The 17,111-nt window shown below is 43.1% G+C and overlaps 1 protein-coding gene across 7 annotated transcripts in view; it reads left to right on the forward strand.

The window, feature by feature from the left end:
* The window catches only part of LOC139536115 (pleckstrin homology domain-containing family A member 6-like), a 335,460-nt gene that overhangs the window by 115,667 nt on the left and 202,682 nt on the right, over positions 1-17,111 (forward strand). For 2 of the 7 annotated variants that reach the window (XM_071336295.1, XM_071336300.1), the window contains exon 1: positions 10,098-10,271. The exons of 2 other annotated variants lie outside the window; for them this stretch is intronic. In XM_071336295.1, coding sequence (XP_071192396.1) covers positions 10,240-10,271 — 32 coding nt within the window. In that variant the 5' untranslated portion in view covers positions 10,098-10,239. Of the gene's footprint in view, positions 1-10,096; positions 10,272-17,111 lie in introns of those variants that run through there. 3 more of the 7 variants (XM_071336302.1, XM_071336298.1, XM_071336296.1) reach the window with 2 other exon arrangements.

Here is a 17,111-nt window from a genome sequence, read left to right on the forward strand (position 1 = left end):
ACCCTTTGTTAAGTACCTTTGAACAGGCTTGTAAGTACATGCGTTTATGCTGCACTTGCTACTTCTGTTGTACACGTTATAGTGTTTACTTAGATTACAATAAGTAGCAGTGGTAAAGACTATGAAACTACCGGTACTTACATACAGGTACCTGGTACAAGATGATAACACCAGTTGTTGCCAACAGTATGTGAGGTAAAACGTTGCCAATGAGGCTTATACAGTAATGGGAGTCTTTAAAAAATATGTTTTGACTAGATTTCACCCGACTACTGTCAGAAACAGAGGCTGATATTCATCACAACCTCCAAATGAGAAATAGTGTGGAATTCTACATTCTAAATAAGGGATTTCTAAATGATGAATTCTAAACTCTGTACACTCTACACCTAGTGTACAAAACATTAGTAACACCTGCTCTTTCCATGACATAGACTGACCAGGTGGATCCAGGTGAAATCTATGATCCATTATTGATGTCAACTATTAAATCCACTTTAATCAGTGTAGATGAAGGGGAGGAGACAGGTTAAAGAAGGATTTTTAAGCCTTGAGACAATTGAGACATGGATTGTGTATGTGTGCCATTCAGAGGGTGAATGGGCAAGACAAAATATGCTTTTGAACGGGGTATGGTAGTAGGTGCCAGGCGCTCTGGTTTGAGTGTGTCAAGAACTGCAATGCTGCTGGGGTTTTCATGCTCAACAGTTTCATCCAGCCAACTTGACACAACTTTGGGAAGCATTGGAGTCAACATGGGTCAGCATCCCTGTGGAACGCTTTCGACACCTTGTAGAGTCAATGCCTCGACAAATTGAGTCTGTTCTGAGTGCAAGAGGGGGTGCAACTCAATATTAGGAAGGTGTTCCTAATGGTTTGTCCACTCACTGTCTACCAGGAGCAATCTAGCTCCGTCATTCTAATGTGAGCTGTAGTTGTAGTTTCTCCACATCTCTCTAGGTTCTATGGAGACTACAATGCACAAAGACCAATCTCCTGCTATTTCTAAAAAGGAGTGATTTAAAAATGCATGGGAACAATCACTTATAGTTCATTAGCTATTCATTAGACTCTGAAGATCCATCAATTCACATTGAGTAAAGACACATTATTCAAGAAAGCCATTTGATGACACTCAAAATAAAGGATTAATGCTGAAATTAATAATTCAGTAAGGACATGCAAGATTAATAGAATATGTGGGGAAGGACTTTGTCTCCTCACACACACAGTGGAAATATTAGATATTTCTGGGTTCTGTCAACATCTCAGCATCAACATTGAGCGTTTGAGAATGGCAAAGAGAAAGGGTATTGAAATAGTTTGTTAATGGTTGTGAGTCATAGAGGTTGACAATAGTATGACTGAGGCACAATAACCTATATATTATTGTCTCAATAAGAGTAGAGAGGAGATGAATCATTGTGTTTTCAGTGAGAAAGCACATCACACAAACTGACTCATATTGTACTGTAGGTCTACTGTACAAACTGTACTCTCTCTCTATGTCTCTCTCTCTATGTCTCTCTCTCTATGTCTCTCTCTCAATGTCTCTCTCTCTCTGTCTCTCTCTCTATGTCTCTCTCTCTGTCTTTCTCCCTCTCTCTCTGTCTCTCTCTGTCTCTCTCTGTCTCTCTCTCTCTCTCTCTCTCTCTCTCTCTCTCTCTCTCTCTCTCTCTCTCTCTCTCTCTCTGTCTCTCTCTCTCTCTCTCTCACTGTCTCTTTCTCTCACTCTCTCTCTCTCACTGTCTCTTTCTCTCTCTCTCTCTCTCAATTCAATTCAATTCAATTCAAGGGGCTTTATTGGCATGGGAAACATGTGTTAACATTGCCAAAGCAAGTGAGGTAGATATTATACAAAAGTGAAATAAACAATACAAATTAACAGTAAACATTACACATACAGAAGTTTCAAAACAATAAAGACATTACAAATGTTATATTATATATATACAGTGTTGTAACAATGTACAAATGGTTAAAGCACACAAGTTAATATAAATAAGCATAAATATGGGTTGTATTTACAATGGTGTTTGTTCTTCACTGGTTGCCCTTTTCTTGTGGCAACAGGTCACAAATCTTGCTGCTGTGATGGCACACTGTGGAATTTCTCCCAGTAGATATGGGAGTTTATCAAAATTGGATTTGTTTTCAAATTCTTTGTGGATCTGTGTAATCTGAGGGAAATATGTCTCTCTAATATGGTCATACATTGGGCAGGAGGTTAGGAAGTGCAGCTCAGTTTCCACCTCATTTTGTGGGCAGTGTGCACAGGTATTCTGCCACTGTGTACTCTCTGTTTAGGGCCAAATAGCATTCTAGTTTGCTCTGTTTTTTTGTTAATTCTTTCCAATGTGTCAAGTAATTATCTTTTTGTTTTCTCATGATTTGGTTGGGTCTAATTGTGCTGTTGTCCTGGGGCTCTGTGGGGTGTGTTTGTGTTTGTGAACAGAGCCCTAGGACCAGCTTGCTTAGGGGACTCTTCTCCAGGTTCATCTCTCTGTAGGTGATGGCTTTGTTATGGAAGGTTTGGGAATCGCTTCCTTTTAGGTGGTTGTAGAATTTAACGGCTCCTTTCTGGATTTTGATAATTAGTGGGTATCGGCCTAATTCTGCTCTGCATGCATTATTTGGTGTTCTACGTTGTACACGGAGGATATTTTTGCAGAATTCTGCATGCAGAGTCTCAATTTGGTGTTTGTCCCATTTTGTGAAATCTTGGTTGGTGAGCGGACCCCAGACCTCACAACCATAAAGGGCAATGGGCTCTATGACTGATTCAAGTATTTTTAGCCAGATCCTAATTGGTATGTTGAAATTTATGTTCCTTTTGATGGCATAGAAGGCCCTTCTTGCCTTGTCTCTCAGATCGTTCACAGCTTTGTGGAAGTTACCTGTGGTGCTGATGTTTAGGCCGAGGTATTCTCTCTCTCTCTCTCTCTCTCTCTCTCTCTCTCTCTGTCTCTATCTCTGTCTCTGTCTCTGTCTCTGTCTCTGTCTCTGTCTCTGTCTCTGTCTCTGTCTCTGTCTCTGTCTCTGTCTCTGTCTCTCTCTCTCTCTCTCTCTCTCTCTCTCTCTCTCTCTCTCTCTCTCTCTCTCTCTCTCTCTCTCTCTCTCTGTCTCTGTCTCTGTCTCTGTCTCTGTCTCTGTCTCTGTCTCTGTCTCTGTCTCTGTCTCTTTCTCTCTCTCTGTCTCTCTCTCTCTGTCTCTTTCTCTCACTCTGTCTCTCTCTCTCTGTCTCTCTCTCTGTCTCTCTCTCTCTCTCTGTCTCTGTCTCTGTCTCTGTCTCTGTCTCTGTCTCTTTCTCTCCCTCGCTCTCTCTCTTTCTCTCATCACCCACTCGCTCCGTGTGTTAGTCTCTGAGGGGTAATAGAACTCTTCTTCCTCCTACTGCTGCTGACTCTCTGGCTGCTGTTAACACACTGACCCTCTGGCTGCTGTTAACACACTGACTCTCTGGCTGCTGTTAACACACTGACCCTCTGGCTGCTGTTAACACACTGACTCTCTGGCTGCTGTTAACACACTGACCCTCTGGCTGCTGTTAACACACTGACTCTCTGGCTGTTGTTAACACACTGACTCTCTGGCTGTTGTTAACACACTGACCCTCTGGCTGCTGTTAACACACTGACTCTCTGGCTGTTGTTAACACACTGACCCTCTGGCTGCTGTTAACACACTGACTCTCTGGCTGTTGTTAACACACTGACTCTCTGGCTGTTGTTAACACACTGACCTTCTGGCTGCTGTTAACACACTGACCCTCTGGCTGCTGTTAACACACTGACTCTCTGGCTGTTGTTAACACACTGACCCTCTGGCTGCTGTTAACACACTGACTCTCTGGCTGCTGTTAACACACTGACCCTCTGGCTGGCTGCTGTTAACACACTGACTCTCTGGCTGCTGTTAACACACTGACTCTCTGGCTGCTGTTAACACACTGACTCTCTGGCTGCTGTTAACACACTGACTCTCTGGCTGCTGTTAACACACTGACTCTCTGGCTGCTGTTAAGACACTGACTCTCTGACTGGCTGCTGTTAACACACTGACTCTCTGGCTGGCTGATGTTAACACACTGACTCTCTGGCTGGCTGCTGTTAACACACTGACTCTCTGGCTGGCTGCTGTTAACACACTGACCCTCTGGCTGGCTGCTGTTAACACACTGACCCTCTGGCTGGCTGCTGTTAACACACCTACCCTCTGGCTGGCTGTTGTTAACACACTGACCCTCTGGCTGGCTGCTGTTAACACACTGACCCTCTGGCTGGCTGCTGTTAACACACTGACCCTCTGGCTGGCTGTTGTTAACACACTGACCCTCTGGCTGGCTGCTGTTAACACACTGACCCTCTGGCTGGCTGTTGTTAACACACTGACCCTCTGGCTGGCTGTTGTTAACACACTGACCCTCTGGCTGACTGCTGTTAACACACTGACCCTCTGGCTGGCTGCTGTTAACACACTGACCCTCTGGCTGGCTGCTGTTAACACACTGACCCTCTGGCTGGCTGCTGTTAACACACTGACCCTCTGGCTGGCTGCTGTTAACACACTGACCCTCTGGCTGGCTGCTGTTAACACACTGACCCTCTGGCTGGCTGCTGTTAACACACTGACCCTCTGGCTGGCTGCTGTTAACACACTGACCCTCTGGCTGGCTGCTGTTAACACACTGACCCTCTGGCTGGCTGCTGTTAACACACTGACCCTCTGGCTGGCTGCTGTTAACACACTGACCCTCTGGCTGGCCCTCCCATGTTAGAAGAACAACTGACACTTACGTTTAAGGAGCGTTCCTTTAGAGTAAAACCATAGCCTCATGCAGAGAGAGAGAGATACATCATCCCATATATAACACACACATAATCCCTTCCCCCTCCCAGCGTCGCTGCTATACCTAGTCCTAATGGTTGGATGCATGGTGTTGGTAACACTAAGGTTTCTGATAGGTTGATTCCCTATGGGCCATATATGTTTCATAATGATTAGTATAAATGGCTATGTGTAAAACTGTATTTTTCAGTTGCAAGGAATACTTTTCATCATTACTTCCACTGATTTATATGGAAAAATAAATCACATTAAAAGAAGAGTAGACTATGCATCTCAGCCTGGCTTTCTCCAATAAATCTCTTGTTTCATCTACTACATCACACATACGCACGCACGCACGCACGCACGCACGCACGCACGCACGCACGCACGCACGCACGCACGCACGCACGCACGCACGCACGCACGCACGCACGCACGCACACACACACACACACACACACACACACACACACACACACACACACACACACACACACACACACACACACACACACACACACACACACACACACACACACACACACACACACACAGACCTTAAGTCCAACCTCAGGTTATTTAGGCAAAGCAGACCTAAGTCACTGAGCTATCTTAGACGTTGACTATCTGACGTTGACTATCTCAGGTTAACTATCTGAGGTTAACTATCTGAAGTTAACTATCTCAGGTTAACTATCTCAGGTTAACTATCTAACGTTGACTATCTCAGGTTAACTATCTAACGTTGACTATCTCAGGTTAACTATCTGAGGTTAACTATCTGAAGTTAACTATCTCAGGTTAACTATCTGAGGTTAACTATCTGAAGTTAACTATCTCAGGTTAACTATCTGAGGTTAACTATCTGAAGTTAACTATCTCAGGTTGACTATCTGAAGTTAACTATCTCAGGTTAACTATCTCAGGTTAACTATCTGAAGTTAACTATCTGAAGTTAACTATCTCAGGTTGACTATCTGAGGTTAACTATCTGAAGTTAACTATCTCAGGTTGACTATCTGAGGTTGACTATCTGAGGTTAACTATCTGAAGTTAACTATCTCAGGTTAACTATCTGAAGTTAACTATCTCAGGTTGACTATCTGAAGTTAACTATCTCAGGTTAACTATCTGAAGTTAACTATCTCAGGTTAACTATCTGAGGTTAACTATCTGAAGTTAACTATCTCAGGTTAACTATCTCAGGTTAACTATCTGAGGTTAACTATCTCAGGTTGACTATCTGAGGTTAACTATCTGAAGTTAACTATCTCAGGTTGACTATCTCAGGTTAACTATCTCAGGTTAACTATCTAACGTTGACTATCTCAGGTTAACTATCTGAGGTTAACTATCTGAAGTTGACTATCTCAGGTTAACTATCTGAAGTTAACTATCTCAGGTTAACTATCTCAGGTTAACTATCTCAGGTTAACTATCTAACGTTGACTATGTGAGGTTAACTATCTAATGTTAACTATGTCAGGTTAACTATCTGAGGTTAACTATCTAAAGTTAACTATCTCAGGTTGACTATCTGAGGTTCACTATCTGAAGTTAACTATCTCAGGTTAACTATCTGAGGTTCACTATCTGAAGTTAACTATCTCAGGTTAACTATCTGAGGTTAACTATCTGAAGTTAACTATCTCAGGTTAACTATCTCAGGTTAACTATCTGAAGTTAACTATCTCAGGTTAACTATCTGAAGTTAACTATCTCAGGTTAACTATCTCAGGTTAACTATCTCAGGTTAACTATCTAACGTTGACTATCTCAGGTTAACTATCTGAGGTTAACTATCTGAAGTTGACTATCTCAGGTTAACTATCTGAAGTTAACTATCTCAGGTTAACTATCTCAGGTTAACTATCTCAGGTTAACTATCTCAGGTTAACTATCTCAGGTTAACTATCTCAGGTTAACTATCTAACGTTGACTATCTCAGGTTAACTATCTCAGGTTAACTATCTAACGTTGACTATCTCAGGTTAACTATCTGAAGTTAACTATCTCAGGTTAACTATCTCAGGTTAACTATCTCAGGTTAACTATCTCAGGTTAACTATCTAACGTTGACTATCTAAGGTTAACTATCTAATGTTAACTATGTCAGGTTAACTATCTGAGGTTAACTATCTGAAGTTAACTATCTCAGGTTAACTATCTGAGGTTAACTATCTGAAGTTAACTATCTCAGGTTGACTATCTGAGGTTCACTATCTGAAGTTAACTATCTCAGGTTAACTATCTGAGGTTCACTATCTGAAGTTAACTATCTCAGGTTGACTATCTCAGGTTAACTATCTAACGTTGACTATCTCAGGTTAACTATCTGAGGTTAACTATCTGAGGTTAACTATCTGAAGTTGACTATCTCAGGTTAACTATCTGAGGTTAACTATCTCAGGTTAACTATCTCAGGTTAACTATCTAACGTTAACTATCTAACGTTGACTATCTCAGGTTAACTATCTGAGGTTAACTATCTGAAGTTGACTATCTCAGGTTAACTATCTGAAGTTAACTATCTCAGGTTAACTATCTCAGGTTAACTATCTCAGGTTAACTATCTAACGTTGACTATCTCAGGTTAACTATCTGAGGTTAACTATCTGAAGTTAACTATCTCAGGTTAACTATCTCAGGTTAACTATCTCAGGTTATCTATCTCAGGTTAACTATCTAACGTTGACTATCTAACGTTGACTATCTAAGGTTAACTATCTAATGTTAACTATGTCAGGTTAACTATCTGAGGTTCACTATCTGAGGTTAGGGATCGGTGTCCCTTCCACGGGACGGTTGAGCTAAGGTAGGCTAATGCGATTAGCATGAGGTTGTAAGTAACAAGACATTTTCCCAGGACATAGACATATCTGATATTGGCAGAAAGCTTAAATTCTTGTTAATCTAACTGCACTGTCCAATTTACAGTAGCTATTACAGTGAAAGAATATCATGCTATTGTTTGAGGAGAGTGCACAATTTTGAACATGAACAGTTATTAATAAACAAATTAGGCACATTTGAGCAGTCTTGATACAAAATTATGAACAGAAATGCAATGGTTCATTGGATCCATCTAAAACTTTGCACATACACAGATGCCATCTAGTGACCAAAATCTAATTGCACCTGGGCTGGAATAATGCATTATGGCCTTTCTCTTGCATTTCAAAGATGATGGTACAAAAAATACAAAAGAACGTTTTTTTTTTCTTTGTTTTATCTTTTACCAGATCTATTGTGTTGAATTCTACTACATTCCTTTCACATTTCCATAAACTCCAAAGTGTTTCCTTTCAAATGGTACCAAGAATATGCATATCCTTGCTTCAGGGTTTGAGCTACAGCCAGTTAGATTTGGGTATGTCATTTTAGGAGGAAATTGAAAAAAAGGAGCTAATCTTTAAGAGTAAAACTATCTGATGTTCACTATCTGATGTTCACTATCTGATGTTCACTATCTGATGTTCACTATCTGGGGTTCACTATCTGAGGTTCACTATCTGAGGTTCACTATCTGAGGTTCACTATCTGAGGTTCACTATCTGAGGTTCACTATCTGAGGTTCACTATCTGAGGTTCAATATCTGAGGTTCACTATCTGATGTTCACTATCTGATGTTCACTAATCTGAGGTTCACTATCTGAGGTTCACTATCTGAGGTTCACTATCTGAGGTTCACTATCTGAGGTTCACTATCTGAGGTTCACTATCTGATGTTCACTATCTGAGGTTCACTATCTGAGGTTCACTATCTGAGGTTCACTATCTGAGGTTCACTATCTGATGTTCACTATCTGATGTTCACTATCTGATGTTCACTATCTGATGTTCACTATCTGATGTTCACTATATGAGGTTCACTATCTGAGGTTCACTATCTGAGGTTCACTATCTGAGGTTCACTATCTGATGTTCACTATCTGATGTTCACTATCTGAGGTTCACTATCTGAGGTTCACTATCTGAGGTTCACTATCTGAGGTTCACTATCTGAGGTTCACTATCTGAGGTTCACTATCTGAGGTTCACTATCTGAGGTTCACTATCTCTGGTTCACTATCTGAGGTTCACTATCTGAGGTTAACTATCTGAGGTTAACTATCTCTGGTTCACTATCTGAGGTTCACTATCTGAGGTTCACTATCTGAGGTTCACTATCTGAGGTTCACTATCTGAGGTTCACTATCTGAGGTTCACTATCTGAGGTTCACTATCTCTGGTTCACTATCTGAGGTTCACTATCTGAGGTTCACTATCTGAGGTTCACTATCTGAGGTTCACTATCTCTGGTTCACTATCTGAGGTTCACTATCTCTGGTTAACTATCTGAGGTTAACTATCTCTGGTTAAGTGTGGGTGGAGTAATAAGGAGTCTTCCTTATAGAAGAACACCTTCGATATATTTTACATTACAAATGGCCAAGTGTGTAGTACCCTAGAATATAAACTGTTACAAACGGATGCTGGACATGAAATAAAAATGTCTTGCATGGCTAACGGTGACATTGTGACATTTTAATATGGCCACCCCACCCCAGCCCGGGCCCTTCGTTCTGTGTTTTAATGCTGAGCTTGTGAAATATGGATCTAATTATGATGCTATGAGTGACTGAGGAGTTACGTCTCTCCTCCCTCGCAATGGGAGGGAGGGAGAGAGAGGGGGAGGAAGGGATGGACTCTGGGGGAGGAGGGGAGGGAACTGGGAAGGAAGAGGATGAAGAACGGAGGGGGAAGGATAGAGAAGAGAGTGAGGAAGGGAGGGAGGGGTACTGATGTACTGGCTGTTATACCTGAATGGCATACAACATACGTCCTTTGTCTATAATCCACCTTCCACCCCTCCTCCACCCAGGCTGGTCCCTGGGAAATGATGCTCATGACTCTCCCTGCCAGACCTCAACAGACGCTGGGGATCATTCAGACCTCAGTCTGGGGCCCAGCAGCATGGCCACATGGGTCTCTGTTATACTGCCTTCCCATAGGGAGAAGGCAAAAGGGAGGTAGAGGGATGGAGAGAGAGAGAAAATGAGAGGGAGAGAAAGAGAGAGAGAGAGAGGGAAACAGCTAAATAATCTGAGCCTTGCAGTTCTGTTAGGCAAGGGAGCATGAGAGAGAGCGTGTGAGAGAGAGGAGGGGGCGAGAAGAGTGACAGTGATAGAGAGCAATTGTGTGTGTGAGAGAGAGAGGAGAGAGAGAGAGAGGGTGGTTACAGCATGCATTCTCAAGGAGAGAAAGGAGGACAGCAATTACTATATCTAACACCAATCGGCTTTTTCCTGGCACTGGGTTAGCTAGCCAGCTGCTCCCTTCTCTTTCTCTCTCTCTCTATCTCTCTCTCTCTCTCTATCCCTCTCACTCTGTCTGTCTCATCTGTTATATGATTGATCCGGTGGAGGATGCTGAAGTTCCGTGTGGACCGGAGGATTAGGTAGGTAGGGGACAGCGGAGTGGCCGAGGCTGGGGGGAAGTGGTCTCTTCTGGGGCTGCCTGGCAAAGTGGTGGCGGGAGAGGGAACCAGAAGCTGGAGGTCAGAGAGTACTGCAATGCAGTGCTGCTGTAGAGAAAGCACAAAGATCTAGTTTATGGCTTTTATTGGGCAGTTGTGTGAGGCAGGGACTGATACAGTAGATCTGATATGTGTATAGGAATGTGTGTGTGTGTGTTTGTTTGGGCTATGGCTTGATTTTCATGCTAGCGTAAGTAGCCTATCAGGAATGGCTAAACACTGCTAGCATGTGTTCACCCTATAATGTGACTACCTCAGGGGACAGTCAATGGAACTAGTCCATTGTTTTTCTAGTCATGTTGGAGTCCAGTTTGTGGTCACATTAAGGACACTGTGATGTTACCGAATGCTGTTTAGCCATTTGTTTGTCCATATGTAGAAGCAGGCAGTGATGCGGTCTCTCTCTATATAGGTTTGTAGGTTACACATGAACAGGCATGCTCAGTCTCAGGACCCTCTGAGACCAAGTCACTCTCACACACACACACACACACACACACACACACACACACACACACACACACACACACACACACACACACACACACACACACACACACACACACACACACACACACACACACACACACACACACACACACACACACACACACACACACACACACACACACACACACACACACACACACACACACACACACACACACACACACACACACACACACACACACACACACACACACACACACACACACACACACACACACACACACACACACACACACACACACACACACACACACACACACACACACACACACACACACACACACACACACACACACACACACACACACACACACACACACACACACACACACACACACACACACACACACACACACACACACACACACACACACACACACACACACACACACACACACACACACACACACACACACACACACACACACACACACACACACACACACACACACACACACACACACACACACACACACACACACACACACACACACACACACACACACACACACACACACACACACACACACACACACACACACACACACACACACACACACACACACACACACACACACACACACACACACACACACACACACACACACACACACACACACACACACACACACACACACACACACACACACACACACACACACACACACACACACACACACACACACACACACACACACACACACACACACACACACACACACACACACACACACACACACACACACACACACACACACACACACACACACACACACACACACACACACACACACACACACACACACACACACACACACACACACACACACACACACACACACACAAACACACATACACACATACACACACACACACACACACACACACACACACACACACGTCTCCGTGCCCAGGCAGGCTGTAGTAGGTTTGTCAGGGGGTTGTTATGGTTAGCTGCACACAGGCAGAAGTGCTCTGGTGTCTGTTCCTTTGACATCAGGAGGTGCATGCCTTCTGTCTGACTGTGCTCTTGGCTGGCTGCCCTTTCTACCTATCAGTGTGTGTGGAGTATACCATGATTCTCTGCATTGCAGGGTCTGGGCCAGATGCCACTAATATTCTGTTATCCAGTAGTGGACAGAGACCGAGGCAGACAACTTCCACCCCACAGCCTTTCTGCCCTGCTTTACATAGAGCGGTGTTTTTCAAACCTGGTTCTGGACATCCACAGGGTGTGCAGGCTTTTGTTCCAACCCAGCACCAAAACATCTGATTCAGCTAATCAATGCATTCTCAAGAGTGAGTAGCTGGATGTGTTACATGTATTGATGGGCTGGAACAAATCCCTGCACACCCTCTGGTCCTAGGAACAGTGCCTAAGTATAGTGTACGGCAAAAGACTACCATATGATGCCTGTCCTCGTCAAAGGGTCAAGGCCCTGCTTCAGGCCCTGCTCTGGGCCTAGCTAGGTGCAGTCCTGAGGTTGTACTCTGGACTATCCTTACAGACATCCCATGTTCTAACTCTTTGCCTTGGGCCTACAATATGTGTCCTCTCAGGCTGTAAAATTAGTAGGCTGGCTTCCCTAAGGCCTTGGATGAGTAGAGAGAAGGTTTCAGATTATGGACCATAGCCTATATGTTTAGGTGAGAAGGGTGTGTTCCTATAAACATCTTTCTGACTCCAGGCCTTTCCTCAGGTCCTAACAGTCTAAGCAGCCCCTTCATTTGATCTGGGTCTCATGTCTAGTAGCTACATTCAGCCTTGCTTTCAGAACAGCAGCAGGTGAATTCCGCAGGCAGTTTAGGGGGAACACACTCCTGTATGATTTTTAAATCCACTTAAGAGATGAAGGGCTCTATTTTTGGTTTGGCAATAAGCCAGCGCAATTGTCAAACGCACGCTAGTTTGCAATTTTGACCTGTAAATACTGACACTCTTCTTTTTTCAAACCGTAGCGCCAGGATTGGTAATTTACCTGTCTTATGAGTTTCCTTGCGCCAAAGTGGGAGGGGTGGCAATATCCGAGGTATGTCCTTAAGAACGTGTGCCAAAGTGCCAATTTCAGTATGCGCTGGTGGGGACAGTTAACACCAACCCAAAGCTGGTCAGGCTATTACCCTGTTTTAACCAGCTCCTGTTATTATTGTGGATGTGTGTAAAACCCTCCATGTAGACTATATGCCCAGCATGGAATGTGAGGTGAGATAATCCGGTGACACTCTTATTTAGAAACATTTCAGTTATTTTCCTGTAACAATTGCTTGTTTTCAGTTTAGTTTGATTAAAAATCAAGCCATAGTAGGCTCCCCTTACCTTACTGTAGCGGAAGCTGGTTCAACAGCAATGCGCCTATACTCGTTGAAGCCAGTTACAACAATGTTGACTGTTTACACTTCAAACACATTTAAGCAATGTTGAGCAATGTGGATGTTTTTTTTTACTGTTGCTATCACTCGTTGCTGTAGCCTTTGCTATTTAATAAAGTGTAGTATTAATCCACAATGGACCAGGAGCAGAATACTCCTTGCCCCCAGCCAAACTGGAGTTGATAACAACGCGAAGACCGTCCGTCAATAACCTACACAACTTGAGACACAGGAATGCAGTATTAAAGGGCCATTCTACCACTTTTTAACCTCATTGACATGCTCTCCAACACCATACCTGTGTCTACATATGTGAAAACGGCACATTTCTATGTTTTGTAAAATCTACCTGATGACATCTTCGAAAGTGACAGTTCTTTTTTCTTCTTTCAACCCTACTCTGTGATGTCACAGACAAGCTTTTTTCACAGATAATTGAAACGCTCTGTTTTCACATATTTAGACACTGGTTTGGTGCTGGAGATCATTAATATGAGGTTGAAAAGTGGCAGAACTGCCTTTTAAGCCACGGAATGCCTTGACTCGCCAGTGAGTGGCCAAGGCCTCATCACACCTACAACTTGATTATTCATCAAAACCCAGCCCTTTCCCACCACCTCCAGCTATTGTGCTCTTAAATCTGGGTGTGAAAATAATACAAAATATTCCTGACACACCCCTCACCTATTGCACTACCAGCAGAGCTTAGATGTACCATTGCATTAGGTTTGTTAAAATAGAGCCACAAAAGTGATCCACTGGTATCTTTCACATACAAAAGTACTGTTCGTTTAGCATAGGGGTCAATCTATGTGTCCCGTATGTGTGTGAGCGGAACATGTCTATGTGTGCATGTGCGACATGTGAGTGTGTTTAGGTATGCATGCAAGTATGTTCATGACTGTACATGACTGGGTGTGTAAGGGTTTACATTTGTTTGTATCAGTGGAGGCTGGTGGGCCGGAGACAAAGGAGGCTTATTGTAATTAATGGAATGGTGTAATAATGGTTTGATACCATTCCAGTCCAGCCATTACGATACGCCTGTTCTAATCTAACGTTAACTATCTAACGTTGACTATCTCAGGTTAACTATCTGAGGTTAACTATCTGAAGTTGACTATCTCAGGTTAACTATCTGAAGTTAACTATCTCAGGTTAACTATCTCAGGTTAACTATCTCAGGTTAACTATCTAACGTTGACTATCTCAGGTTAACTATCTGAGGTTAACTATCTGAGGTTAACTATCTGAAGTTAACTATCTCAGGTTAACTATCTCAGGTTAACTATCTCAGGTTAACTATCTAACGTTGACTATCTAACGTTGACTATCTAAGGTTAACTATCTAATGTTAACTATGTCAGGTTAACTATCTGAGGTTCACTATCTGAGGTTAACTTAGGGATCGGTGTCCCTTCCACGGGACGGTTGAGCTAAGGTAGGCTAATGCGATTAGCATGAGGTTGTAAGTAACAAGACATTTTCCCAGGACATAGACATATCTGATATTGGCAGAAAGCTTAAATTCTTGTTAATCTAACTGCACTGTCCAATTTACAGTAGCTATTACAGTGAAAGAATATCATGCTATTGTTTGAGGAGAGTGCACAATTTTGAACATGAACAGTTATTAATAAACAAATTAGGCACATTTGAGCAGTCTTGATACAAAATTATGAACAGAAATGCAATGGTTCATTGGATCCATCTAAAACTTTGCACATACACAGATGCCATCTAGTGACCAAAATCTAATTGCACCTGGGCTGGAATAATGCATTATGGCCTTTCTCTTGCATTTCAAAGATGATGGTACAAAAAATACAAAAGAACGTTTTTTTTTTCTTTGTTTTATCTTTTACCAGATCTATTGTGTTGAATTCTACTACATTCCTTTCACATTTCCATAAACTCCAAAGTGTTTCCTTTCAAATGGTACCAAGAATATGCATATCCTTGCTTCAGGGTTTGAGCTACAGCCAGTTAGATTTGGGTGTGTCATTTTAGGAGGAAATTGAAAAAAAGGAGCTAATCTTTAAGAGTAAAACTATCTGATGTTCACTATCTGATGTTCACTATCTGATGTTCACTATCTGAGGTTCACTATCTGAGGTTCACTATCTGAGGTTCACTATCTGAGGTTCACTATCTGATGTTCACTATCTGAGGTTCACTATCTGAGGTTCACTATCTGAGGTTCACTATCTGATGTTCACTATCTGATGTTCACTATCTGATGTTCACTAATCTGAGGTTCACTATCTGAGGTTCACTATCTGAGGTTCACTATCTGAGGTTCACTATCTGAGGTTCACTATCTGAGGTTCACTATCTGATGTTCACTATCTGAGGTTCACTATCTGAGGTTCACTATCTGAGGTTCACTATCTGAGGTTCACTATCTGATGTTCACTATCTGATGTTCACTATCTGATGTTCACTATCTGATGTTCACTATATGAGGTTCACTATCTGAGGTTCACTATCTGAGGTTCACTATCTGAGGTTCACTATCTGATGTTCACTATCTGATGTTCACTATCTGATGTTCACTATCTGAGGTTCACTATCTGAGGTTCACTATCTGAGGTTCACTATCTGAGGTTCACTATCTGAGGTTCACTATCTGAGGTTCACTATCTGAGGTTCACTATCTGAGGTTCACTATCTGAGGTTCACTATCTGAGGTTCACTATCTCTGGTTCACTATCTGAGGTTCACTATCTGAGGTTAACTATCTGAGGTTAACTATCTCTGGTTCACTATCTGAGGTTCACTATCTGAGGTTCACTATCTGAGGTTCACTATCTGAGGTTCACTATCTGAGGTTCACTATCTGAGGTTCACTATCTCTGGTTCACTATCTGAGGTTCACTATCTGAGGTTCTCTATCTGAGGTTCACTATCTGAGGTTCACTATCTCTGGTTCACTATCTGAGGTTCACTATCTCTGGTTAACTATCTGAGGTTAACTATCTCTGGTTAAGTGTGGGTGGAGTAATAAGGAGTCTTCCTTATAGAAGAACACCTTCGATATATCACATTACAAATGGCCAAGTGTGTAGTACCCTAGAATATAAACTGTTACAAACGGATGCTGGACATGAAATAAAAATGTCTTGCATGGCTAACGGTGACATTGTGACATTTTAATATGGCCACCCCACCCCAGCCAGGGCCCTTCGTTCTGTGTTTTAATGCTGAGCTTGTGAAATATGGATCTAATTATGATGCTATGAGTGACTGAGGAGTTACGTCTCTCCTCCCTCGCAATGGGAGGGAGGGAGAGAGAGGGGGAGGAAGGGATGGACTCTGGGGGAGGAGGGGAGGGAACTGGGAAGGAAGAGGATGAAGAACGGAGGGGGAAGGATAGAGAAGAGAGTGAGGAAGGGAGGGAGGGGTACTGATGTACTGGCTGTTATACCTGAATGGCATACAACATACGTCCTTTGTCTATAATCCACCTTCCACCCCTCCTCCACCCAGGCTGGTCCCTGGGAAATGATGCTCATGACTCTCCCTGCCAGACCTCAACAGACGCTGGGGATCATTCAGATCATTCAGACCACACCACACTAGACCACACCAGATCAGACCACTCCACACCACACAACACGAGACCACACCAGACCACACCACACTAGACCACACCAGATCAGACCACACCAGACCACACCACACTAGACCACACCAGATCAGACCACTCCACACCACACAACACTATACCACACCAGACCACACCACACAAGATCAGACCACTCCACACCACACCACACTAGACCACAGCAGACCAGACTACTGGTCCACACCACACTAGACCACACTAGACCACACTAGATGACACCAGACCACACAACACCAGACCACACTAGACCACAC

The sequence above is a fragment of the Salvelinus alpinus genome, chromosome 12, assembly GCF_045679555.1.
Source record: "Salvelinus alpinus chromosome 12, SLU_Salpinus.1, whole genome shotgun sequence".
Taxonomy (NCBI): Eukaryota; Metazoa; Chordata; class Actinopteri; order Salmoniformes; family Salmonidae; genus Salvelinus; species Salvelinus alpinus.